This window comes from Aspergillus tanneri (genome assembly GCF_003426965.1).
Source record: "Aspergillus tanneri strain NIH1004 chromosome Unknown AapTan_3_pilon_pilon_pilon, whole genome shotgun sequence".
NCBI lineage: Eukaryota > Fungi > Ascomycota > Eurotiomycetes > Eurotiales > Aspergillaceae > Aspergillus > Aspergillus tanneri.
Window position 1 is genome coordinate 1,940,505 of NW_022984630.1, and position 23,659 is coordinate 1,964,163.

The 23,659-nt window shown below is 49.6% G+C and overlaps 8 protein-coding genes across 8 annotated transcripts; 4 read left to right on the top strand and 4 right to left on the bottom strand.

The window, feature by feature from the left end:
- Positions 1-250: 250 nt before the first annotated feature.
- On the bottom strand, positions 251-838 carry ATNIH1004_004441 (uncharacterized protein; the record flags this gene model as incomplete). Its single annotated transcript, XM_033569111.1, has 1 exon — positions 251-838. The coding sequence occupies one exon, from the start codon at positions 836-838 to the stop codon at positions 251-253; it is 588 nt and encodes a 195-aa protein (XP_033427917.1).
- A 295-nt stretch (positions 839-1,133) lies between these two features.
- ATNIH1004_004442 (uncharacterized protein) lies at positions 1,134-4,954 on the bottom strand (the record flags this gene model as incomplete). The annotated part of the gene is made up of 6 exons (XM_033569112.1): positions 1,134-2,117; positions 2,187-2,309; positions 2,779-2,838; positions 2,901-3,691; positions 3,744-4,038; positions 4,112-4,954. 6 exons carry the CDS (start codon positions 4,952-4,954, stop codon positions 1,134-1,136), a joined length of 3,096 nt encoding a protein of 1,031 aa, XP_033427918.1.
- Positions 4,955-5,295: 341 nt separating this feature from the next.
- Positions 5,296-6,104, top strand: TIF51 (Eukaryotic translation initiation factor eIF-5A; the record flags this gene model as incomplete). The annotated part of the gene is made up of 4 exons (XM_033569113.1): positions 5,296-5,307; positions 5,521-5,787; positions 5,852-5,984; positions 6,040-6,104. 4 exons carry the CDS (start codon positions 5,296-5,298, stop codon positions 6,102-6,104), a joined length of 477 nt encoding a protein of 158 aa, XP_033427919.1.
- Positions 6,105-8,316: 2,212 nt separating this feature from the next.
- Positions 8,317-11,905, top strand: RRN7 (Pol I core factor CF; the record flags this gene model as incomplete). The annotated part of the gene is made up of 8 exons (XM_033569114.1): positions 8,317-8,541; positions 8,909-9,201; positions 10,233-10,317; positions 10,388-10,623; positions 10,683-10,788; positions 10,838-10,976; positions 11,030-11,413; positions 11,469-11,905. The coding sequence occupies 8 exons, from the start codon at positions 8,317-8,319 to the stop codon at positions 11,903-11,905; spliced, it is 1,905 nt and encodes a 634-aa protein (XP_033427920.1).
- Positions 11,906-12,428: 523 nt separating this feature from the next.
- Positions 12,429-12,936, top strand: ATNIH1004_004445 (uncharacterized protein; the record flags this gene model as incomplete). The annotated part of the gene is made up of 2 exons (XM_033569115.1): positions 12,429-12,459; positions 12,638-12,936. The coding sequence occupies 2 exons, from the start codon at positions 12,429-12,431 to the stop codon at positions 12,934-12,936; spliced, it is 330 nt and encodes a 109-aa protein (XP_033427921.1).
- A 2,017-nt stretch (positions 12,937-14,953) lies between these two features.
- ATNIH1004_004446 (Yip1 family protein) lies at positions 14,954-16,048 on the bottom strand (the record flags this gene model as incomplete). The annotated part of the gene is made up of 4 exons (XM_033569116.1): positions 14,954-15,050; positions 15,111-15,816; positions 15,892-15,943; positions 16,004-16,048. 4 exons carry the CDS (start codon positions 16,046-16,048, stop codon positions 14,954-14,956), a joined length of 900 nt encoding a protein of 299 aa, XP_033427922.1.
- Positions 16,049-16,397: 349 nt separating this feature from the next.
- ATNIH1004_004447 (uncharacterized protein) lies at positions 16,398-17,782 on the bottom strand (the record flags this gene model as incomplete). The annotated part of the gene is made up of 2 exons (XM_033569117.1): positions 16,398-17,467; positions 17,527-17,782. The coding sequence occupies 2 exons, from the start codon at positions 17,780-17,782 to the stop codon at positions 16,398-16,400; spliced, it is 1,326 nt and encodes a 441-aa protein (XP_033427923.1).
- A 1,225-nt stretch (positions 17,783-19,007) lies between these two features.
- thtA lies at positions 19,008-23,107 on the top strand (the record flags this gene model as incomplete). Its single annotated transcript, XM_033569118.1, has 5 exons — positions 19,008-19,570; positions 19,624-19,738; positions 19,797-21,369; positions 21,433-21,605; positions 21,662-23,107. The coding sequence occupies 5 exons, from the start codon at positions 19,008-19,010 to the stop codon at positions 23,105-23,107; spliced, it is 3,870 nt and encodes a 1,289-aa protein (XP_033427924.1).
- Between the last annotated feature and the right edge of the window lie 552 nt (positions 23,108-23,659).

The window sequence follows — 23,659 nt, forward strand, 5'->3', positions numbered from 1 at the left end:
TTTCACCTGATCAATTCAGCTAGCAAACGCTCCTGCGGGGCATACGCTAATCCGGGCAGTTGGTATGTGTGTATATCAACGAGGATCTTCTCTAATGCCGTTCCATACCGCTGGCTGCAAAAGGGGTAAGTAGTTGGTCATGACACGATGTATGATACATTTATTTATTATACACACATGATAATCTATCTATTCATGAATGCCCAAAAGATTCGTCACTCGCATCGTGCATGCAAGAAGGCTGGTATGACTAAGAATGGACCGTCCAATCCGTATCTCTGAGCCGTTTGTTCAGCCGTTCCAACTCCTCTGAAGAAGCAATGACACTCAGCATGTACACCTGGCCATCCCTGAGATACGACTCCCCCTTGGGATTACCTGCCAGCGCCACCTTGGACATGCCGCAGAACTCATCCGCACACCACAGGGGCTCCCCATCGATATGACTCGTCGCCTGGAAATGCTCCTTCTCCATCTCGACGCCGGATAGCGGATTCGCCTCTCGGTATTTGGAGATACTCAGTCCGTTGCAGCGTGCGTTTGGCATGTGCAGTACATCCGTCAGGACCAACGTGCTCGAGCGCTCATCGTTCGAGGTCCGTCGGACCTTCAACTCCACCGTTCCCACCCCCAATACCTTGGAGCCGCCGATCTTCCCGGGTGCGCGCCGGTAGCTACGGAAGGCGGTTCGGTTCTTTGCGTAATGGCAGTTCCCGCCGACGATGATCCAGTCCCAGCATCGTTTGTGGGCGTTGGACGGGCTCTTCTGGGACGGCGATTGCGGAGTATGGGGCCGTCTGTGTCTGTAGTCGTGGTGGTGTTCTTTGAGGTCGGCCATGGGTAGGGTGCTTTTTGATTTCCTTCACTGTCTTGGGCTGGACTGGAAGGGTGCTCATGCTCGGGATGGACATCAGGCTAGATATTATTATACTGCGGACGAAACCCCGTGGCGATAAGGGTTCCGCGGGCGAAGAGAGGTCCCTGCAATTCAACCAACAATGTGCATTCATTCTACGAGGCGAGAACGAAGGCCAACCGCGAGTGTTGACGTCAGAACATCCCATTAAGCTTCGGGGTGGGTTGATGCTGGACATGGACGCATCCACCGTCTGTCTGTATCGTCTACGAGAGGCTTAACCGTACAGTAAACCCTCCACCTTCTCCGCAATGGCCAATGAACTCGTCAACCCAGGACTCTCGATGCCCAACAGATTGACAAACCCCGAGAACCCGTCCTCTTCCTGGATGACAAAGTCCTGGAATCCGTGGCCTGTATTCACGGCGCCTCCACGGCCCAGCTTGGGTCGAATCCCACAGTAGTCCAGACTGATCGCCTCCGGGTCGACCTGGGGCAGATACGCCTGGATTTCCGGCAACGCCTGCTGCAGTCGGGCCGCGCTGGGCTGCAGATCGTTCGGACTGTCTACCCATTCCACGTCCGGGCCAAACCGGATGCGTCCGCCCATGTCCAGCGTTAAATGCGTGCCCAAGCCGCCGTGGCCCGGCAGCGTCGCTGGATACACCAGCACCTGCGTCGACGGTCGGGAAGCCGTATACGAGAAGTATGTCCCCTTGGCGTAAAACGGGGTGCGATGTCGGTCCTGCGGCAGGATCATATTATTGATCGCGCACGCATAATTGCCCGCACTATTAATCACCGTTTCGGCCGTAATGCTCGTCTCTTCGCCGTCGTCCCCCGACCGCGCAGTGATCCGGTACCCACCGCCCTCCTTCGCCACTCCCGTCACCTCCGTGCGAAATGCACAATCGCCGCCTTTCTCCTCGAACGCCCCTTGTAGGTACACCATTAGCGAGTGACTATCGATGATCCCCGTTGTCGGACTTTCAAGAATACCGGCGCGTGCCCGCACTGCCGGCTCGCGTCGGCTCGCCTCGTCGGCATACACAATCCGCGTCGGCACACCGATGTTCTGCGCGTGCGCATGCACTCGCAGCGTCGCCTCCCATTGCTCGGGCGTTTGCGCTACGATCCATTTCATGGTCCTGCGGTGGGGGATCCCCTTCTCCACGCAGAGATCATACAGAAGTTCTTTCCCGCGTATACAGAGATCGGTTTTTAGAGTGTTGGTGCCGTAGTATAATCCCGCATGGATTACCTATACCTGATTCATTAATACCCAGGGTACAATAGGTAGATAGTAGGAGATAACTAGTGAGATATATACCTCTGAGTTCCGACTACTCGTTTCCATTCCGGGTGCGTCATTCTTCTCCAGGAGGATTGTCGTGCCCCCTCGCGCTGCCAATTGTCTAGCGATGGCCAGTCCGACCACACCGGCTCCAATGATCTGTACCGAACTGTCAGTGAATCCTATTCATTTATTCCTTATTTGGGAGAGGTTCGGAGCGTGGGTTATTACCGCATGTGTCACATCCGCTGGGGAGGGTCGCGTGCTCGAGAAAGATCGACATTGAAATGGTCGGATCCTATGCAGGGAATTGAGACACGTACGTGCAGCCATGTGGATTCTACCTTGACCCAAGAAGGATAATCTATCCCATGGATCGCGCAAGGATTGTTGGGGATGATCGAGTCATGTCGGAGAGTTATGTTGGAAAGAGAGCGTGGGAGATCAGTTCTGTGGGTCGGTCGGGGTACACGCCGATCGCGGAGAAGCCCGAGTCAAGACCATTCATTTGAGATCATGATAATCAGTGTGATGTTTATGACAGCAGATTACATAGGAATGATGGTATATTATGTATGAGTCTACAACATATCTACAAGAATCTCGGTCACTATCCCCGCTTCCCGACATTTTTCAGCATCTCCTCCAGATGCTGGCGCTGGTCAATGGCTAACTTGCCTTGGGTATCCTTGGATCTCGTCAGTCTATCACCATCTTAGTTCTCTGAGAGGGAGGCCAAGAATCACGTACACTAATAATGGTCAAAATCAAAGAGTAATTGTTGGACAAGAATCGCTCGCGGCGTTTGGCATCGCTTCCGATACGACTGAGCTTGGCCAGCAGACTGTCGAACTCGCCTCTTAGTCGCGCCAGACTGTTGGACACGGGCTCATCATCTCCCGCCTCGCTGCTGAGCACCAGGATGCCATGCAGCAGCTGGCCGAAGCGTTGCGTGAGGAAGTGCGGTGCCGTCGACTGGTTCAGATCATCGCCGCCACCACCTGCCAGCGATAGCGCCGACACGGCGCTGCGTCCAGTGTGGGAGGCGACTCGCTTCAGCGACTCACACTGCAGGTCCATGATCACTTGGAACCGCGGCCACAGACGCATGTTGATACCGTTCACGTACGAGTCGGCGACGGGCACCTTGCGACGCTGCAGCTCAAAGGCCGCTTGCTGGTTCAGCCGCACGCAGACCAGCACCCCGAGCGAGTCGGTGCTGGTGTCGATCAGCTGCTTCGTTAGCCCCTGTCCTAGGGTGAATACGGGGTCGAAGATCTCCACGGCTTTGCGCGAGATCTGGTGGAACGAGAGCGTCGAGAACATCTCCGTCATGAATGAGTATTCGGCCGAGACGTTGTCCACGAGAGCCAGGTTGAAATTCCGGAAGGGCACCTCAATCCCATGGAACGAGTTGTCCTCCTCCGCAAGGTACGAGGACATGGCCATTTGATTCCCCGTCCGTAGAATGTCGATGCGCCTCCCCAATGAGAACGGGTCATGGGCCGTAGTGCCGGCACGGCTGCCGGAGACAATATTCCCTGCCGTCTGTTAGAACTATATATACTACGTACTGGAGTCCAAGAAACTGACCTGATTTTGGCGCCGACGCGTCTCCCCCCAATATTTCGTTTCGGTCGCTGGGATAGACCTTGAGTTTCTCCAATGCCTGTAAATAACGCGTAAAGTGAGATAGATAATACCATCGCATGGTGTTGATATAGGCTTGCGTGATCTCCCCTGTCAGTGTCGGATGCGCTCTCGAGATGTAGCTGTATAGGTCCTTGAATTTGACCAGGCGCTGCTGCTGGATGATTTGAGCGTTGATGTTCGGCGACCGCAACGCTCGGATCTGAGAAACTAAGTAATCTCGAATCCTCTCCACGGCCTAGATAGGTGATCAGCGCTCAACTTCCCCGGACTTCTTTCGCCCCTCGCCCCCTCTGACCGACGATACTGACCTTTTTCTTGATATCACTCAAGAGAGGACGCACATCCTCAATGGACGCGGTGGTATTCGAACTGGAAACCCGGGCCTCAATGCTGGCGGTGCGCGTCTCGATCTCGGTCAACGCCTTGACCCAGTTCTCATCAATGGGGCCTTCAGAAATCACTCGGACAGCTCGTGGGGAAATGCTGATTTCCTCCACGGCGGGGCCGAGAAGCTGCTCGACGTTGCGCCGATTCTCCAACATCGCACTCAGCTGCACCGATCGGGTCTGGAGGCTCTCGATCTCCGCTGATACAGCCCCCAATTCGGTCTGGAAGTCACCCAGATATATCTCCATCGATTTCGAGGCATCGTCGCACCCCGTGATGGCCGAGTGTAGGTCCTGGAATTTATCTCTCTCCTGTTCGAATTGCTGAATGGTCTGCGCTCCAATGTCGCTACCAACCGGTCGCGGTTCCGCCTCCGCCGCCACGAACTCCTCCAGGCTTAGCCCACCGAAGTCAATGTCCGGCACCAACTGCATGGGTTTCTCCGCCTGCAGCGCCTCCTCTCTTTGCTTTCCAAGAATCCCGCTCAACACCTCGAGTGGATCGGCCACATCGGACGGACGGGGCCTTGCAGAGGCCTGTTTCAACGCCGACCCATCGCCACGTGTCGTCGGAAGTGAGGTGGACGAACTATTCGGACTGACCAGCACCGATAAAGACGAGCCTTGTCGACTAGACGATGCCCGAGCGGACTGTGAATAGGGGGAGAGACGCGAGGATGTCCGGCGAGGCAACGGAGAGTTACTGCGGCTGTCGGTTGGGAGACTGGAGGGAGTGGAATGGCCCGAAATGCGGTCGAGCCACATGATCGGAGGAGACACCGGCGCAAAGACAGCGAGGGATCATGGAGAAAGAGAAAGAAGAAGTTGACCAGAGTATACAGGGTCAGGTGAGGTCACGTTGACGCCAGGAGGACTACGGGGGGCGTGAACAGCCATGCAATGCAGCGCTAGACCAGAACAGGACTAGGGCAACCCCGCCACAACAAAAATGGCTTTTTTTTTTTTTGCCCTTCGATTTGTCGAATTCTCGCCTGTTCTTCGTCCGTATTTTTCTCTCCTCTTCCTCTCCTCCTCTCCCGACCTCCCACCCTCGCACTCTCTACCTCTTTCGTCGTTCTGTCCTCATCCCCCGTATCTCCATCACCATGGCTGACGAGGTATGTCTGCGATCTTCGTCCTACCTTCTCCCTCTGCTGGCAACAGGGTCCTTCTGCCTGTGCTGTGGTCCTCAGCCCCGCATCTCGAACTGCCCACCCCTCCCGAACCTGCCTGACGGTTCCTGCACGCAATGCATATGACAAATCTCCAATAATTGTCTTCATTCTGTGGGAGGATCTCTTGCTAACCTGCAGTCTTTTTGTCTCTTCTAGCATCATGAAACCTTCGAATCTGCTGACGCTGGTGCGTCCAGCACCTACCCCATGCAGTGCTCGGCTCTGAGGAAGAACGGTCACGTTGTCATCAAGGGCCGCCCTTGCAAGATCGTCGACATGTCCACCTCTAAGACTGGCAAGCACGGTCACGCCAAGGTCCACATCGTCGCTCTCGACATCTTCACTGGCAAGAAGCTGGAAGATCTGTCTCCTTCCACCCACAACATGGACGTCCCCAACGTCACCCGCAAGGAATACCAGCTCGTAAGTAGCCGTCGATCCCTATCAAGTGATCCGGGCCTATGGTCATTAACGATGCCCTTCCTAGCTTGACATCACCGATGACGACTTTCTTTCCCTGATGGATGAAAACGGTAACACCAAGGACGACGTCAAGGTTCCCGACGGCGAAACCGGTGAGAAGATCATCCGTATGTACCGTGAAGAGGAGAAGGACTGCAGTAAGTAATCCTGGTGGCTGCTCAGGTGGGATGGTGTGCTGACCGACCGTTGCAGACGTTGTTGTCCTGACCTCCATGGGCGAGGAGGTCGCCATAGAGTGCAAGGAAGCCCCCAAATAAATGAAATGACTTGTGCCATGGACCAATTTCTGCTCCGTTAGCCGTGACATGTTTCCCCGCCTCCCTGATGTTCTTATGTTTGCTACTTTGTGGTGCGACGTTTTGGGCGACATACGACATGGCTGCTTGTCTCCATCTGTTCGCCTTGGATGTGCACGGAGCCGGCAAGAGGGTTGCTTTTCGTTGGCAGCATAAAGCGTGCGTTGTCCGAGGAACAGTTCAGAGTTAGCTTTCACGATAGTTTGACGAATCCAAAAATGTGGCTCAGAAGAGAGAGTGTGTGTAGATGTTGTTTATGATTCTATTGACGTATGTCTGGAATTGTAGAGTATAATCTCTTCCAGATCCGCCCGTGCATGAAAAAAAGTCAACCATACATTGACTCTGTACTTCCCTTGACTCTCCATATTTTATCGATGCCATCTAAACGCCATTTGTCTAGACAGGTATACTATATTGGATTATATCACCAGTATTCAGCCTTATTGACCAATGGTATGTTGCATACATGAAAAGTGTAAACCACAGCCAATTCATGATAACAAGACTATGTGCCGTATTCTGGCCGGTACTACTTCCACCGAGCGCCAGATTACCAGGCTATGAGCTTGTTATAGAGACTTGAAGTTATCTTATGTATCTGATCGAAGAGTGTATTAATTTGTAGATGTATGTACTTTCCTATTTGCATCAATGTGAATCTCTCTCCATTACTATTCCCAAATTCGATATTCACTCTGGATGAATAATAAAACATGTTTCATTCTCTGTATCTGTGAATGTTACCCTCACAGTAAAATGGACCACCAGTATCTAAAGCATCATCAGGCTCTGTATACTTCCAATCCTGTACACTATCTCAAGCGGCAGACCTGCAAAGATGAGTTTCAGTCTTATCCTCGAACCTTAAGAGATGCATCCTATATACAGCCATTCCCTGTCCATCATCATATACTGGAAAGAAGGCATGTTCTACACGACGGAAAAATGTGGCTGGAATGACCTTCCAACCGATGGACAGACGTGGAAAAACCACATGCCATCCATACAAGACTATGGACATGGGCGGTGCTGTGTTCTGCCTATGATACCGCGGAACAAGCTCACCGTTGTGAGCATCATATAAGTCGAACAAAGAGACAGAATAAGCGGAGTTCAGCCCATTCTCTGCTTTAACTCCAGGGAGGGCCTCATGTCGAATATCCCATCCGAGATTCTTACCCTGCTGCAGTTTTTGAGACTTACCAAGCTTAGAGATGAACCTCTGGGAATCCTGCGCAAGTCAACTTCAAAGCGGATAATAAGGTAATATCGTTGGCTGTGTACCCCTTCGGGGATTCTGGGGATGGGAAAGTTATATTATTTCCAGCAGCTATAGTTAGCCAAGGCCGAATCGTCCATTGTCCTCCCATTGGCACGTTTGCAATTGTATTGGAACGTATCGCATCCGAGGATCATGCATTCAGCGATTAATTTGGTTAGAGATTCCACCCGGATAGCGTTCATGCGGATGTGGTTACTCCGATGCGAACGCCTGGACACGAAGTACCTCGATGGAAAGGAATGGATCTAGAGAAAGACGAATGGATGCGGTTACGATATTCCTTCCTCAAGGCGACTAGGTAAGAAGTTCTCCCAGCAGTGCAAAGCTCCCTGGCAGGGGTGGTCTGATTAATCTATTGACTGCAACAAGGTGAAGCCTGTGCTGCTATAACGCAATTTCTTCACTCCTGCTAACTATCACAGATACATGAAAGAGGGTATAATCGTCAGCCAAGCAGTGTGGACAATCCGATGGGAGATCGGAAGAGCAATTCTCAATGAGCAGGTTGGGATCAGCAATGTGAGACATCCGGGTTCAAGACATTTTCTTATAGATGTATAAATAAATGATAGACAATATTATTAAACCTGTTTAACCCCTTCAAATAGACGTGTTAAGATGAAATCGGTCCCTTCCGTTGCCCCTTTCGCCATGGAGTTCTTCCCATTCCTGCGGGAATCTTGCGTGAAAATCCTGGCGAGTAACAGAACTCGATCTACTTCAGGCAAATGATTGAATAATCAGCCTGAATCACCAAGAACAATGCGGGAAGATTCCGAAACCCAGTATCGCATACTCTCTCCCTTCTAAGTGTAAAGTAAGGCACCAGGAGTACAACAAGTGCAAGAGCAAGAGCAAAATTCCATGCTTCCAACTTGTCCTCTCAGAATGCGTCCCTTCATCTTTCTTTCATCACTCTTGGGCATCACAGTCGCAGGATTGCTGGACTATATGGCCGTTCAACTTCCAAGGACGGATTGTGTAACCAGTTTCAAATGGTCCTCGAGCAAGCCACCGATCAGCTCCAAGAACGATAACCAACACCTGGCTGTCATGAAAGATTCCTCGATCGTAGAGATCAACGGCACGTATCATGACTTTGCCAAGACGGCAGTAGAGTAGGGTTATAACCTGGTTTACCTGAGCTTCACCGACTTCGAGGAGGCGAACTCGGCCACGTTCCACTATCTTGACCAGAGTTCCTATCGGTAAGGGCTATTTCGCAGCCCCTCATGTTTTCTTCTTCGAGCCGCAGAATGTCTGGTATCTCGAGTATTAAAACGGCAATGCGGCTTACTCTACCAATAAATATATCAGCTACCAGGACGGAACTGCCCCAAAGAATTTCTTCGACGGCATGCCCAATATCATCACGGAGAACAAAGGGAATGGTGCATGGGTCGACATGTAGGTCATCTGTGACAGATCCCACTACCATCTCTTCTCGTCCGATGATAATGACCATCTGTATTGCTCACAGGTCTCGTTGAGCAATTTCCCCAAGGGCATGGGCGATACGGTCATTGCGCTGTCCGATTCCAACAAGAACACCCTGTTTGAGGCATTCAACCTGTACAACGTGGGCGATAGGAAATACCTTCTCATAGCTGAGGCCATAAGAAGCGTTTACGGTACTTCTGATCGTGGACTTCGACCAGTCTCTCGGGCAAATGGACTGCGCTGGCTGATATCGAACATTGCCCGTTCGCCGGTGCCAGCAATGTCGCCTTCAGTGGAGAGGCATGAACCCGGAGAATTAGCCACGGAGAAATGGTTCGCTCACAGGTCGACCAGATGATGAGCATCAGCACCTGCAAACTGCAATACCTCTATTAGGGCGCGGACCCGTTGCCAGCGGCAATTATGATCTGCTTCCATGGAAACTCGGTCTTCTTACGTAGACCAATTCGGCTGCTAAACAGTGACAGAAAGCAAGCATCTATCAATCAAGCCGTTTATATAAACTTATAGCTCAGCTTTGCCAGACTGATGAAGGTTTCATATAGAAAATCAAGTTCGTGATCGTTGCCCCCTTCTATCCTGGGCATTCACTAAAACGTATGTAAGATACAAAATTTAGTAGGATGCAATAGTCTGGGAGTATTTGAGCCAGTAGTGGTGAGCTCATGGAAACATTCCAGTGATAGGTCATCTTAATCAGCTAGATAGGCCTTCTTATTGGATTATAGGCTGTAGTTTAGGAGTAATTTAGGAAGTTTTCGTGAAGTGCATCGAGTATGCAAATAATAATGCATAGCTATGGCCCTGCACGTGATGCTTATTCATCAAATTGACGTAGTCTTCCCAAAGAGGCAATCCCATCCGCTGCAGCGATGAAAATCCGCTCGATGTAGATGTTGAACACTAAAAACTTCTTGTTGATTCTTTGCGGCCATTATCCTGCGAGGATCCATGGTCCATTTCATTTCCCTGTAAATCTAAGCATGAAGAGGATTGCCCCGGATGGACTACACCATCCGAGGGCCCTGTGGGCAGGAAGGGTGCCGCGAGAGACGGTATTATCTGGACCAAGGTCTCTGGTTCTGTAGACGAGGCCATCAACAGGAGGTATGGCAATTCAGCCGGTTTTGGGTGGAGGCGTTTGAGTGGCTAATGTACTCGGTGTTCAGGGACGACAAGTCGAAGTAGAGGAAGACCAATTTGGCACGCAAGGCAGAACGCATCGAGTGAAGAAAGTTGTTGCGGAAAAAGGCAATAAAAGTATGCCCAGTTCTACCTATATTCCCATTTCCCCAAATACCCTGCTAAAATTGAGAAGCGTATCATGGTCGACAGGCCTACAGCCTCTTCCTACAGGTCTACCAATTGATTCTGTGGAAACAGTGCCACGCTTTGGTGCAAGGCCGAGGGTTTCCTGCACTATTTGAGGTACTTGACTATTCACCTTTGCACCCAACTGAGTACCATAGGCATGCCAACTGACAAAATTCATGCATAGAATCTTGTCCGTGATCTTTGGGCTCTTCGATTGGAAACCTATTCCAAGAAGCTTAAAGACCTTTCAGAGGATATCGAGGAGCCCGAATTTTTTAGCTCTCAGCCCGCTACCGATGTTGATGAGCCCGAAGATTTCAAGTCTAAAACTCAGTGGCCTCGATTGATTGACTCGGTTGCCCTTTGTTACTTGGGTGCTCTTCTGATGAGACTCCCCGTCGGTATCAGCGACTTTCACCGGTAAAATGACCTGATGAGAACCTTCAGGCGAATGATCATCGGCTGATGCGTGACTGTAGAATGGCTGTCCGCGGAAATGTACCCTATATCCGGATTGTAAAATTAATTCCTCGAGAAATGAGAGACAAGTTGCCGCAGGAATATATATCAATCATTGAGACCACGGTAAATACAACATTATTTCCTCCAAAAAACCTCTTCTAACTACAAAAAGAAACCACTTGATGCCGAGCATCTTCATAAAGCTGTGGTGGATCTATTGCTCCTGTACCATCACAAGTTTGGGGTACAATTTCCGCCGTTAAACCTTTCGCCTTTGTTATATCGTTTTATAAAGAGACTTGCACTTCCAAGTATGAACTCTCTAGTGTCTTGGACCTGAGTTTCCCTGCTAACCCTCTCTTAGTTGAAATATACCCCTCTGTGAAACGACTACAGACGCTACTAGAGTTTAATTTTGAGTATCCAACAAAAAATATCGGGAGACGAAGCGCGCTTCATCTGCCTGAACTGCAACTAATGTCTCTTATTGTTATCTCCACGAAATTGCTTTTCCCCTTCGACGACACCGAAAGGTATCCAACGACTGCAAGGGAGCCAACGACCCAAGTCATCGATTGGGAGCTCTGGGCCCAGGCACAGAGACACTTTGCCAATCGAGAAACATCCGGCGGGCAGATCGGGAAAGGAAATGAGATCCTGGTGAAAGAGAAAGACGTGTTCAACATGACGCCAAGTCAACTGGATGAGTACATGGATTGGTACGAAAATTCTTGGCTGGACAGCAAAGGTACGATATATGAAATCAGTTTGTCAGTGGACGGCACTAACAGTCTTCCGTGCAGTGACAAATCTGTTGGCCGACATGTTTCCCATTGGACCAACAGTAGGGGAAAGCCAGAATGCAGCTTCCACAACTGAAGAAGATGAAGAGGAAGCGATGAGCTCAATGAACCAGAAAGTCACGAGCGAACTAAAGGCCCGAAAGATGCTCTCGAATCCTGATGTCGATATCCCTCGGCCAGGCAACTTATATCAGCGCTATCGGAAGGAGTCAGATCTCCCGGATGCGGCGACATATTTCTATGAAATTGCTGCCAAAGTGGCCGGTGTTTCCCTCTCCACCCTTATTCGGGCCGTGTTCCAGGCCGAAACGAAGATCAGCCGATGGCTGGAAGACCAGAGGCGAATCGAGTACTACGGAGATCCTTTGGAAGCGGAAATTTCTCGGGACGATAACTCGGATGACGCGGTAGCGGACAATCGGGCTATTTCCGAATAGCCCTGGAACCCGGTCTGCGCAACTGGATATGTGCTAGCGACGGTATGGACAGTTATATATATAGAATTGCTAGTGACGACGCATATAGGCATATTAGTAAAACGCTTCTAGAATTATACATACAGCATTATTTTTCCTCGTACTTACTGCGTACCGTAGGATAGCTTGAGTTCATCAGGTCGTATAGTATCCCCAACTGCTTAAAATATTATCACATTCTTTCTTGGGCCATCGCGGAGAATTTTACCATTGGTAGAACGCCGAATGCATGTACCAGTACTTCTCTGGATGCCAGAGAGTATAGTAAACTGACAACTCCTACTCCGTAAATTCATGATGTATTTGTATATACAATAGAACTACCGGAGCCAAACCCAGAGCTTATCTCCTGTCACTTGCAACAAGTGACTGTAGAATGACTAGACCGGCTACAATAATTATCCCCGCGGAGTGATTTCGGCCTTATGATCGATCTCCGTTCGGGCAAGTATATGGCCATAACCACCATACTATGCAAACAAACATGAGATCTGGGGATACGGTACCTCCGGTTAGTATGATCTGGTTGTAGTAGCGTGGATAATAAAATATAAAAGTCTGATCCTAACTGTGTCTTCGCGGTAGACGTACTTTAAGTGTTTTTGTCAGATACCCTACAAGAAAGCCACTATGTCAATTGCAGGAAAGGCCATCCTTATTACCGGCGCATCCAACGAATTGGGAGAGCGATAGCCCAGCGTGTGACCGAGAATGGAGCCAGCGTTGAGGTCAATTACCTCACAGATGCCACTTCAGCAAACGCCCTTGTCAACGAGATTGGTCCAAACCGAGCTCTAGCCATACAGGCGGATGTGTCCAAAGTGGACAGCATTCGCCATCTCGTCTGGACAGCCATGGCCAGATTTGGCCATGGCGATGTGGTGATTCTCAATGCCGGCATGCTTCTCACGAGAGATCTCGATGGCACCAGTGAAGCAGACTTTGACACCTGTTTTGCACTCAAACTCAAAGAACCGACTTCTTGGTCCTAGAAGCAGCACATCATACGCCTTCCGGTGGTCGGGTCATCTTTGTCTCGACGGGGGTTACGTCGGTTTCCTCCGTGGCGCCAACTTACCTCCCGTATGCGGCTACTAAGGGTGCAGTCGAGCAGATGACTCGCGTCACGCTAAGGATCTTGCGCGCAAAGGCATCCTGGTCAATGCCGTTGTGCCTGTTTCGACAAGCAGAACTGTTTTAAAGATAAAACCGAGGATATGCTGCGTGCGACCGCTGGGCTTAGTCCATTCAACCGCATAGGCGTCCCGGACGAGATAGTTAACGGGCACTATCAACTTCCTCTGCGGCCCGGACAGTACGTGGATACCTGGCCAGGTTGTTAGGGTGAATGGTGCGATGGCACTATGATGGTTTAAGATGATGGATTAGGAGCGTGTTTTGTGTTGGAAAGAATCTAACGAGTATTGTTGAGGGCTAATAAGCGTTTCTATGAGTAAATAAACACAATTCACGAATAAAAGCGAGTGATGACCGAGATATCAAGTTAGCCTAAGCTTCTCCGTAGTGGTATACCAACGGAGTAGACTGGATCCCCAAGGAGAAGAGGAGAAATATGGAACCTGTGGAGAAGCGCCCGAAAAGGTAATTCCGGGCACTCCAAAGCGCGATGACGAAAACGGAGTTAGGGCTTAGGGTATCACGGAGTCAGTCCACCTTTGCTAAGCGAGAAACCCTCAAATTGACATTGCCTCTTCCGACCGACCCTTCCAGCGATCGACAGCCAGCAACAACGAAAAATCGCAACCAGTACGTTCACTATCGTCCCCGTTAATGCCGTTATTTTGACCCTGTTAATTGCAAGCTAACATTTTCTTTTTCCGCGACTTTCCAGTGCAGATGTAGGTCCCCCTTAGTCGTTCGCACCAAACCAGCTGGAACCAACCCCGTCGAGACGATCCATTTGGAAACGATGAGGCGAAATTCGAGGAATATAATACTGACTTTTCCCGATTGATAGTTTCGTCAAGACCCTGACGGGTAAGACCATTACCCTCGATGTTGAGTCGAGCGACACCATCGACAACGTCAAGGCCAAGATCCAGGACAAGGAGGGCATTCCCCCCGACCAGCAGCGTCTGATCTTCGCCGGCAAGCAGCTTGAGGATGGCCGCACCCTGAGTGACTACAACATCCAGAAGGTATGAAGGAATTCCCACCGAATCGGCATGTGATGGTTGTTTTGGGAGAGATATGGAAACTGGCAGGATGCGGTGCGGATCGCTACCGTGAAAACGGTGGAATTCGATCTACGCTATCTGCGTGGGGGGTTCTGATATTGGAATTAGTGTTGGAATGACAGTATTGCGCGGTTTTATGATACGGGTTAGCTGATGCGACGTTTACCGTCTTACAGGAGTCCACCCTCCACCTTGTGCTCCGTCTGCGTGGTGGTATCATCGAGCCCTCCCTCAAGGCTCTTGCCTCCAAGTACAACTGCGAGAAGTCTATCTGCCGCAAGTGCTACGTACGTTTCTCCGCTGTGGGATCATCGATATGATCGATGACTAATTTATGTCGCACAGGCCCGTCTGCCCCCTCGTGCCACCAACTGCCGCAAGAAGAAGTGCGGTCACACCAACCAGCTCCGCCCTAAGAAGAAGTTGAAATAAACTATTTCATATTGTTACGGTTTTTCTACGTTGCTGGGAGGAGAAGATACTGGGGGTTACGTACCGATTGCAGCGTGGGAGGTTTTATACGGCGTTGGAATGATAAATCATGATAGCCGAAGTCAAATGTTAATAATAGTTGACTCCTCTCGAAAGAAGTTGCAATCAAACAATTGTAAAATTCAAAAATGTTTCATAATCTTTCCACTATGACGAATACAGGTACAGTTTGGAATCTCAGCGGGCAAAGCAAGGGAAAGGGGGAAATACACAGGATAACCGAGTTATTAAGAGGGGCCAAATGCTACCTGAGCAAAGTCACCGAATGTTAAGCCGATACTTTGTAATAAAGGTATGGAGCGCAGAGAACCCAACTTCTCTACATTCCCAGCATTCGTCTCTTGTCATCATGGTCATCATGGTCATCGTGATCATCGTCGTCGTGGTCTTTCTGCTTAGAGACCGGACTGCCATGGCTATAATAGCACTTCGTTAGCAAAGAAGAGTGCCTCGAAAACTTGATAGGCAAAACGTACGCAAAGAAAAAGATCTTGATGGCAATAGCGAAGCCCGCATGCAGCACGATGACCAGGATCAATAGCATCTTGCTGGCCTTAGCATCTGTAGCATTCAACACGGGATACATGTTGCGTAGTAGGAAGAAGACGGTCCAGCCAAACCCGACTCCAACAAGGGCCCAGTTGAGAGCTGTCAAGGGGCTCCAGCTGACGAGCGCGACCGCGATCCAGATCAAGTTCGAATACCCGTACAACGCCCAACACTCGATCAAGTCAGCGGTGGAGCTACCGAACCACCGCAGAGCTCCCCACAAAGCAATCGGCAGAATACCCGTGTATCCATAGACTAATCCTGCAGCCCCAGAAAGAAGGGTGAAATCGTACTCGAAATGGTCTTTTTCGTTGTTTGAGAGCCATTGCGAAATAGTCCCAGTCAAAAAGAGAATCACGACCACAGTGGTCGCGATCCAGAACGGACCGTACAGATCGGCGTTGCCTTCGAGAACGTCGAGGAAGTTGCTGCGTGGATACACGGCCGCAACGCATCGTCGTAGAACCTCATTCGTGTCAACATCGAAGAACCGGGCGTAATAGTGGATGGACCACAAGGTAAGCTTGGTCGGTGTGCCACCAGGTGACCTGTCACGGACTCGGGAGGAGCCTCCACCGAGGAATGGAGCAGAGTCTTGTTGCACTTTGGCAGCTCGTTGATCGTTCTCAAAGTCTTTGAGTGAAAAACAAGTCCATTAGCCCATCGATCGGACAAGGGGATGACGCCCTCTTGGAAATTCAAGCTCACTGGAAGGATGAAACTCAAGGTCCTCCTGAAGGTCCGTATGGCCAAGGTCGCCCTGCAGCTGAAGTTAGCCAAAACGTTCACTCGCGAGGAGCAAATTCATAATAGAATGTACCTCGGCATCCACATCTACGACCACGTCATAGCCCCGGTTTGCCATCTTGGGCTGTCTAAACGTTCCTGATGAGCGGGTGTTGGTAGGCGGAGGGGAGGAGTTGGGGAAATGCAAGAGTACACATCAGCGAGTCTGGGACAGCCACGCACTAGCCACCATGTGGGACCAACGGCAGAAGGGCCTGGCTAACTATACAACTTCATCTAGTTATTCTTCCCTTTGGCCTAATCAACAATAATTCTCTGGGACTATATATGTTCGAGGAAACTATTTTAAATCTGGCTGACCCGTTCGTCCAAACATTATGCTTTTCTTATGTACATGATCCGACATTCTATGCCTAGTATACACGATCATGATAAACAAGCCATGTCTTATATAAAAGAGAACAAAGCTAGGAGGAGCTATGAACTTGGAATGCCGATTTGAAACGATCGAGGTACGACCAAATTGGAGTGTCCAGCCCCCTCTTTCTAATCCAAATGGATACCGCAGCGATAAAGACTGTGACGGCCACAGAACCGATTGCCCTTCTGTGGTTCCATAAAAAGCCAACGACCATTTCTCGTCGCTCTTCATTGCGCAGATGCCGCACTTGCTGTTCAAAAAGTGTTATCGCCTCCTCTGGCGTCTGCTTTGCGATTGTATCTCTTGAAGTTTTCAGTACACTGGACGGCGGAATCGCCTTCCATGCTCCGAATGACAATGACTCGGGTGGATATTCATCAAAGAGTTGTACCGCCCGGTATATAAGGCCCTCTAGATCAAGGGGACATGGTAACTTTGAAAGAGTGAAATGTAACATTTCAGGCTCATCTTCTGGGATCTCCAGGAGCTCCTTCTTACGAGCCAGGATGATAGCGGCGAAAAGATAAATAGAAACTACTGGCTCTCTGGCTAGCAAGAAGTCGAAGAGACGAGCAATGTCACTATATTCTTGAATGTCGTGGGCATACAGCGTGAGAGTCGCCGCCAGAGCAAAAAAGGGTCTGATCTCCGAGAGGTGATGTCGCAGAGCTGGATCAGCCCTGTCAATAATTGCTGGAATGAGTTGTAGATGTCTCACTGTCGGAGACAGTGATGGTAGCATGTAATCCCGTATGCGGAAGAGAGACAACCGTGTGACTGCTGGAGCCGCCGTCTGGCCGCCCAGCACCAGGAGTAATACTTGCACGATGTCATGGTACCCTTGAAAATAGCATAGCATCGGGTAATGTCGTAGCATCTGTTTAATTAAATCAGACAACTCGTTCTTTTTCAACGAGAGATCACTATCGGAGCCTGAATGAGATGGCTTAGCCCAGGGAGAGTTCACGATTCGGGCAAGAATCTTACAGTTGGGATAGTAAACGAAGGACCGATTCACATCGAGCTGGACTTGATCTTCGTCAACATGAGGCGGTAAGTTATTCCAAGCTCCAAGATCAGGATCTCGGTCACATTGAAGAAGAATCGGCCCTAGGTCTATTTATTACCCAGCTGCGTATATACATCACATTACATCACATACTAGGGCAACTTACAGGCTAGTCGTCGGACATTATCTCGAAGAAATCCCCCTTCGGAAGTTGCATACGCGACCAATGCGTCGATGTCGCGCAAGTCGCAGGCTCGACGGATAGCTGCCTCTTTTTCAATATTGTGGTCCACAATTTGCTCCGAGTCAGATGTTGTCGATGGTTGAGAGGTATTATCAGTACTTTCTAGTTGGTTTCCAACATCTAGTTTTTCTGCTATGGAGCTCTCCTCCTGATGGTTGAGATCTGATTGATCCTTCATTGTAGTATCTAGTGAAGTCCACAAAAGGCGTGAATGAATCTAGTGAGAGGGCTTCTAAGGCAGATGCTTTATAAAAATAGACTCAAGTCGGTCCGGTTCCAATGAAGGCATCAACTTTTTGGGGCACTGTCGTAGACAATAAGTGTTGGGGCCAAGCGAGCTCTTCCGAAACGTGCTGTAATCATGAACAGGTGGCTGGCATGTACATCAGCCTCGCCGCATCGATCTATGGAGATATGGAGGTATGTACCTGTACACGTCAAGACGATCGCGTGGCCTCAGGCCAGAATTCGATGGTGTCCCGTGATTTGCTGGATTTTATTTGGACCGCCGACCGCCGACATAGCAAACATCAGCCCCTCCGAGGACCCGGGAAACACATGAGGTGACTGCTCCTGTCTCATTGTCTGTCGCCTTGGACGTCTGCTCACGGTCCTTCGAGACTACCATGGTCTAATACCCCCGGTCTCAGTCCAAAAAAAGCAACGCTACATACCCAGTACCCGACGGGGCTGCTGCTAAAGTTGTGGCGGCAGATGGCATAATAAACATACTACACCATCGCCTACTATAAAACCCAACTGCGCAAGCGTGGCTCTCTTTAATTGACTGTGCTAAGATACTTTTTTCAAGATCAGCACCTGAATCCCACGTTGCTTTTATATTTGAACTTGGAAAATTGGCACTGTGCCGGTGAAGCTGCTATCGTTTCTACTACAGAATGCACATGTGGACGACGATCCATATCCTTGAGATCTACTCATTTTCCTTTTAAGCGCCTTGTATCCTGAGACAGAACGCCAGCCCTATCTCTGTTGTACTATGCTTTATCCACCTAGAGGAATTATCTGCTCTCCTGGTGCTTTGGGATGAATGATTTTCTCTAGTCGCTCGCTGTACATCAACAGGTCCACATAACAGGCACAGAATGGGAAATTATTCTTTTACTTCTTTAAGCATGGTCACAGATGATTCTTGTCTTAACCCCTAGTTATTTTGCCTTTTGCCCACTGGCTCTTTTCTTTCTACCCTTCTCTTTCATCTTCCCGGATCACTCGTGCGGGAGAGGCAGTGCGAGGTGGAGCGATAATTGAAAACAATTTTTTCAAGTAGCTCCTTATAAATTTCCTACTTATTTTGCTTTCGTTGTCCTTGATTGCATCTTTGTGGCTACGGGACACATGATTTTTTGACTTCGTGGAGGGGCTTCTGTGATTAAGTCATCATGGCTTTCTCAATGTATGGCCAAGCTCGTGCTTCATATACTTCAGTCAAACGACATGACGCCGATCCTATGGATATAGAAAGCCCAACAGCTTCGAATATGAGGCCAAAGGTTGGTCTACTTTCCCATACCTTGGTATCGAGCCCAATTATCCAGTGGATTTTACCTGCACGGCTTCGAGGGAAACACCAAAATGACGTTATATTCGTTGGTGAGCGGAGCCTGGAGATCAAAGAAGCTATCTCTGGTGTGCACTTAGAAGCGGTCACTTCAAAATCGGATTTTGATGCTAATATCATGGCTGCGAAAATCATCAACGTGAGCACGGAGTTACCCTGGGAGTCACAAATGAAATTGGGAGCCAGCAGTGAAAGTGAACATACCGCATCAATAATGGAAAACAACCTGCCGCCTCAAATCTTGCTTCTTAGCATTGCGTCGAGGGAGTTAGTGTTTCTTTACTACTCAAACGCCAATGGACAATTTATTCACCATCACCGGCCTTTACCGAATGATGTCAGTACTTTTGAGCGTTTTGGCCGAAATATTGCAGTGGAACCCAGGTATTTCGCAATCGAACACCTAAGGCGAGGAATATATTCTAAGATGTTTACAGGTCACGCGCAGTAGCGGTTAGCGCGTCCAGCGATTATTTTGGGCTCTTCATATTGAAGAAGCCCCCGGTCCTTCAGTCACAGATGCTACATAAGCAGCTCGATCCTATAGCCGAGGTATGTAGCCAGAAAATATACCATAGATTGGTCTCAATTAACGGCTGGGTCAATGCAGGAACGCTTTTTCCGTGTCGATGGAGACATTATTTTCATGGAATTTCTGTATCCCAAAAATGAAGATGGCGACAAGGTTATACTTCTTCTCTTGGTCGCCCAGGAACAAATTACCCACGCTATATGTTACGAGTGGGACCCAAATGAGCCTCTGCGAGACATTTCTCCAAGGGTGACAAAGAGACTGCTTCCCTTCGAGGACAGGCTGCCTACCATGCTGATCCCATTAACCAAGACCGCTTCCTTCATGCTCATTACAACGACTTCAATGTCGATTTATAGGAGCAGAGTGGACCCTCGGAGACTACCCACTAGGTATCCGCTCCCTGCTCCCGACCATGAGTCTCACAGATCCCCGCTATGGACTCGGTGGGCGAGGCCATTGCGTAATTGGATCTACAACCAAAAGCATGATGACATTTACCTTTGTCGTGAGGACGGTCGCATATTTTACTTGGGTATTGGCAATGATGGGGAAGTCGAGACTCAGACACAGCTAGGACAGCTTTGTTGTGATGTCGATGCAGCGTTTGATATCTTGGATATAGGCCACGAAGGCGGCGATCTGCTCCTAGCTGCAGGAAATACAGGGGATGGTGGTCTGTTTGTTCAAAAGGCGCGAGATCACCCAAGATGCGTCCAGAAATTTATGAACTGGACACCGGTTACAGACTCTGTTCTCGTCAAGTCTACAAGACATGACCCCTCTGGTGTGGACGTGGGCGCTGATCGAATGTTTGTCTGTTCCGCGTCTTCCTTCGCGCGAGGGGCAATTGTTGAGCTGCGGCATGGCATAGAAGCACAGATTGGATTGGCTGTCTCATTGGAAGAATTATCTGGCACTAGAGATATATGGACTATGTCGGACGGCGCAAACGGAGGCGTTTTCGTTTTGACATCTGATCCGGTTTCCTCTGTACTTTTATATTTATCTGCTAATTTCGGCGACGACATCTGTGCCGTCGACGAAGTAGACTCTGGTTTGGACTTTAGCGCCCAGACTTTGGCCGCAGGCTGCACCAACTCAGGTGTTGTGATTCAAGTGACGGATAAAGCCATTCATCTTGGAGCAACATCCGATTACTTTTCAAGCTTTCGCTTTCATTATGATGCTGGTCACAGTATCACGATTGCCGCGGTGGACGGACCGTCTTGTCTCATTGCGGTTGCTGTCAGGGCCCAGCATGAGATACATCTTCACATTAAGAGGCTAACGTCGGAAAGCAACCAACTTCAGTTGTCGAATGTTGGCGACTTCATGCGGATTCCTTATGAGCCGGTTTGTATATCCATTGAAACTTTTGGGACCGATTATTTTGTATTCATTGGTACGGGCAACGGGATAATCTTGGTTTACCATCTGGGGCAAAACTCTGTCACTTTTCTATCCGAAGAGCTCGTTGATGTTGAAATGGGCGACGATATTTCCAAAGCAATTGATAGTATTTCAACAATCAGCATGACTTCAGAAGGGCTTCCAAATGAATACGTCCTTCTTTGTGGACTCCGAAGTGGTATCTTGGTACCTTTCGGACTGTCATTTGACCGTCACAGTGACAAGGCTGCTCCCATTGGTAGGCTCTGTTGACCTTGAACCATTGTGATAGTAGTTGACTGACAGGTTTTCGGCTGTACAGTGATGCAACAGGCATCTTCGCAACGACTAGGACACACATCCGTCAAAATACAGGGCAGGGGAAACCTTGCATTGTTGACTTGTGGACAAGGCTTTTGGCAGATATCATGCGTTCAAAGTGGCGGAAGGCCTGAATATACACTCAACAAGATATGGGTCACTGACCAAAACAATGTAAGCTTCAGAAACCCTTTCGCCCACCACTATCGGTGGCCCTAACTTTCTCTTAGCCTGCCTACCAGCCACGAAACATCTATGGCTTTTCCATCGCCGGCATTCTGAACTCTGACATGGATGCCCTTTCTGATACACTGTTCTGTATTGCCGACGGGCAACTTCTGATTTGCACTCTTGATCGGGATGCCAAAACGGTTCCAAGACGCATTGACTTGCCGGGCAGCGCTACCAAGCTCGCATATTCCCAGTACCTGAAGAGCCTCATCGTAGCTTACAGCCAAACGGAACTTGACACCGACACCGATCCTATTAAACGTTTTACTCGAGCGCGCATTGAGTTTGTCGATCCTGACTCTCAACATGCTGTCGTGGACCCCCGTGAAATCGGCGCAGAGGACGAGTCGCTTCCTTGGCGGCCACAAGGAGCCGCCGGGGAAAAGATCAGTTGCATTTTAGAATGGACGCCGAAGAAAGGCGACGAAGAATACCATTTTATTGTCATCGGGACTTCACGGAAGAACCAGACAGAGCGAGGCCGGGTCATCTTCCTGCAAACGTCGCGGGACTTTACGACTTCATCACGCGTCGAATGCCGTGTAAAATACATCCACAAATTCGAGAAACCTGTTTATTCGATCGCCCCGTATGGTGGCTTTACTCTGATGGTCTCGACTGGCAATGAGATCATTCCACTGGAACCCAAGATTGGGGAGTCACGAGGGTTCCCAGCAGCCAGATATTCCATCCTATCCCCGGCGGTTTCGATTACCACGCACGAACCATATGTCTACATGTCAACCTCTAGAGAATCTTTGATGGTACTTAAAGTTACCGAGGACAAACTAGCGCTCCATGCCCATGATCGACAGAAACTCGACGGGCTGTCGCATGTCCATCTGGGAGATCAGAAACTCACCCTCGCCTCCAGTCGAGGAGGGCGAGTCAGTATATTGACAGAGAACGGGGTGACGGAAAATTATAAAATGATGCCCGTTGCACTATGCGAGGCCCATCTTCCTTCTTCCGTGACGAAACTCTGTCTGGCGTCCACCGGCTCGACCGTATCCTCACATTCACACGTTTTCTACGGTACGGCGATGAACGGCACGGTCTACCGGTTCTTAACATTAGCAGAGCATGAGTGGCGTTTGCTGCGTCTCCTGCAGAATCTATGCATCCGAGATCCCATCATCTGCCCGTTTACCCCCAGGAGGAAACGACTGCGTACCCATGTGGGCAGCGAGCCATTGGAGTTCCAGCCCTCTCAGATGCACATTGACGGGGACATCCTGGATCGCCTCGTGAAGTATGGTCCTGATTTCCTGACGCAGATGCTTGATACAGACGAGTTTTATACGCCATCTACCCCAGAAAGCGGATCCCCCCAGGCCATTCTCGATCGGTTCAGTGAGCTCTCGCGGGATGTTTTGGGCGAAACACCTAAGCCAGTTGAAGCTGTGATGGGATGGTTGAAACGGACACTCTATGTGGGATTCTAGAATGGCAGTGAAGACAGTGTGATTTGTGTGAAATAAAATGTAACGTATATAGCTCAGTAGTTCTTCCAACTGAGTTCCAATTCGTCATTCTTTTAGACATGCCAAGGCGGATTAGCGTGAACCAACCAGCGTCGTCCCCACCAAAACCAGCCCAAAATTCTTATCCTCAAGGCACCTCCATCACTTCGCCAAACCATCGGGGGGAGATCGATCGCTTTTGTTTTGACATCCCTTTCTCAGTCAGTCCTTCTTTTGGTTTGATACTTGGAGCCATCAATCGGTTGACTGCCTTTTTTGTCTCTGTGTGTGTTTCTTGCGACCGTTGCACATCGCACGTCGGAGAAGCGGATAGCATCAGTGTTCGTGCACCATCCCGTCCGGACACCTGCGGCCGTTGTCTGTTCCTTGCGTCGGGTATTCTCATCTTGGTATTTCTTAGAAACTGACCTGTTGCTGTTCAGGAAGGTTCAAGTTGTGTCTCGGTTAATCCTATCGTGTTAAAGAGACCTATCCGTCTCTACTATCGAGAATTCGTTTCATTCGAGGAACCCC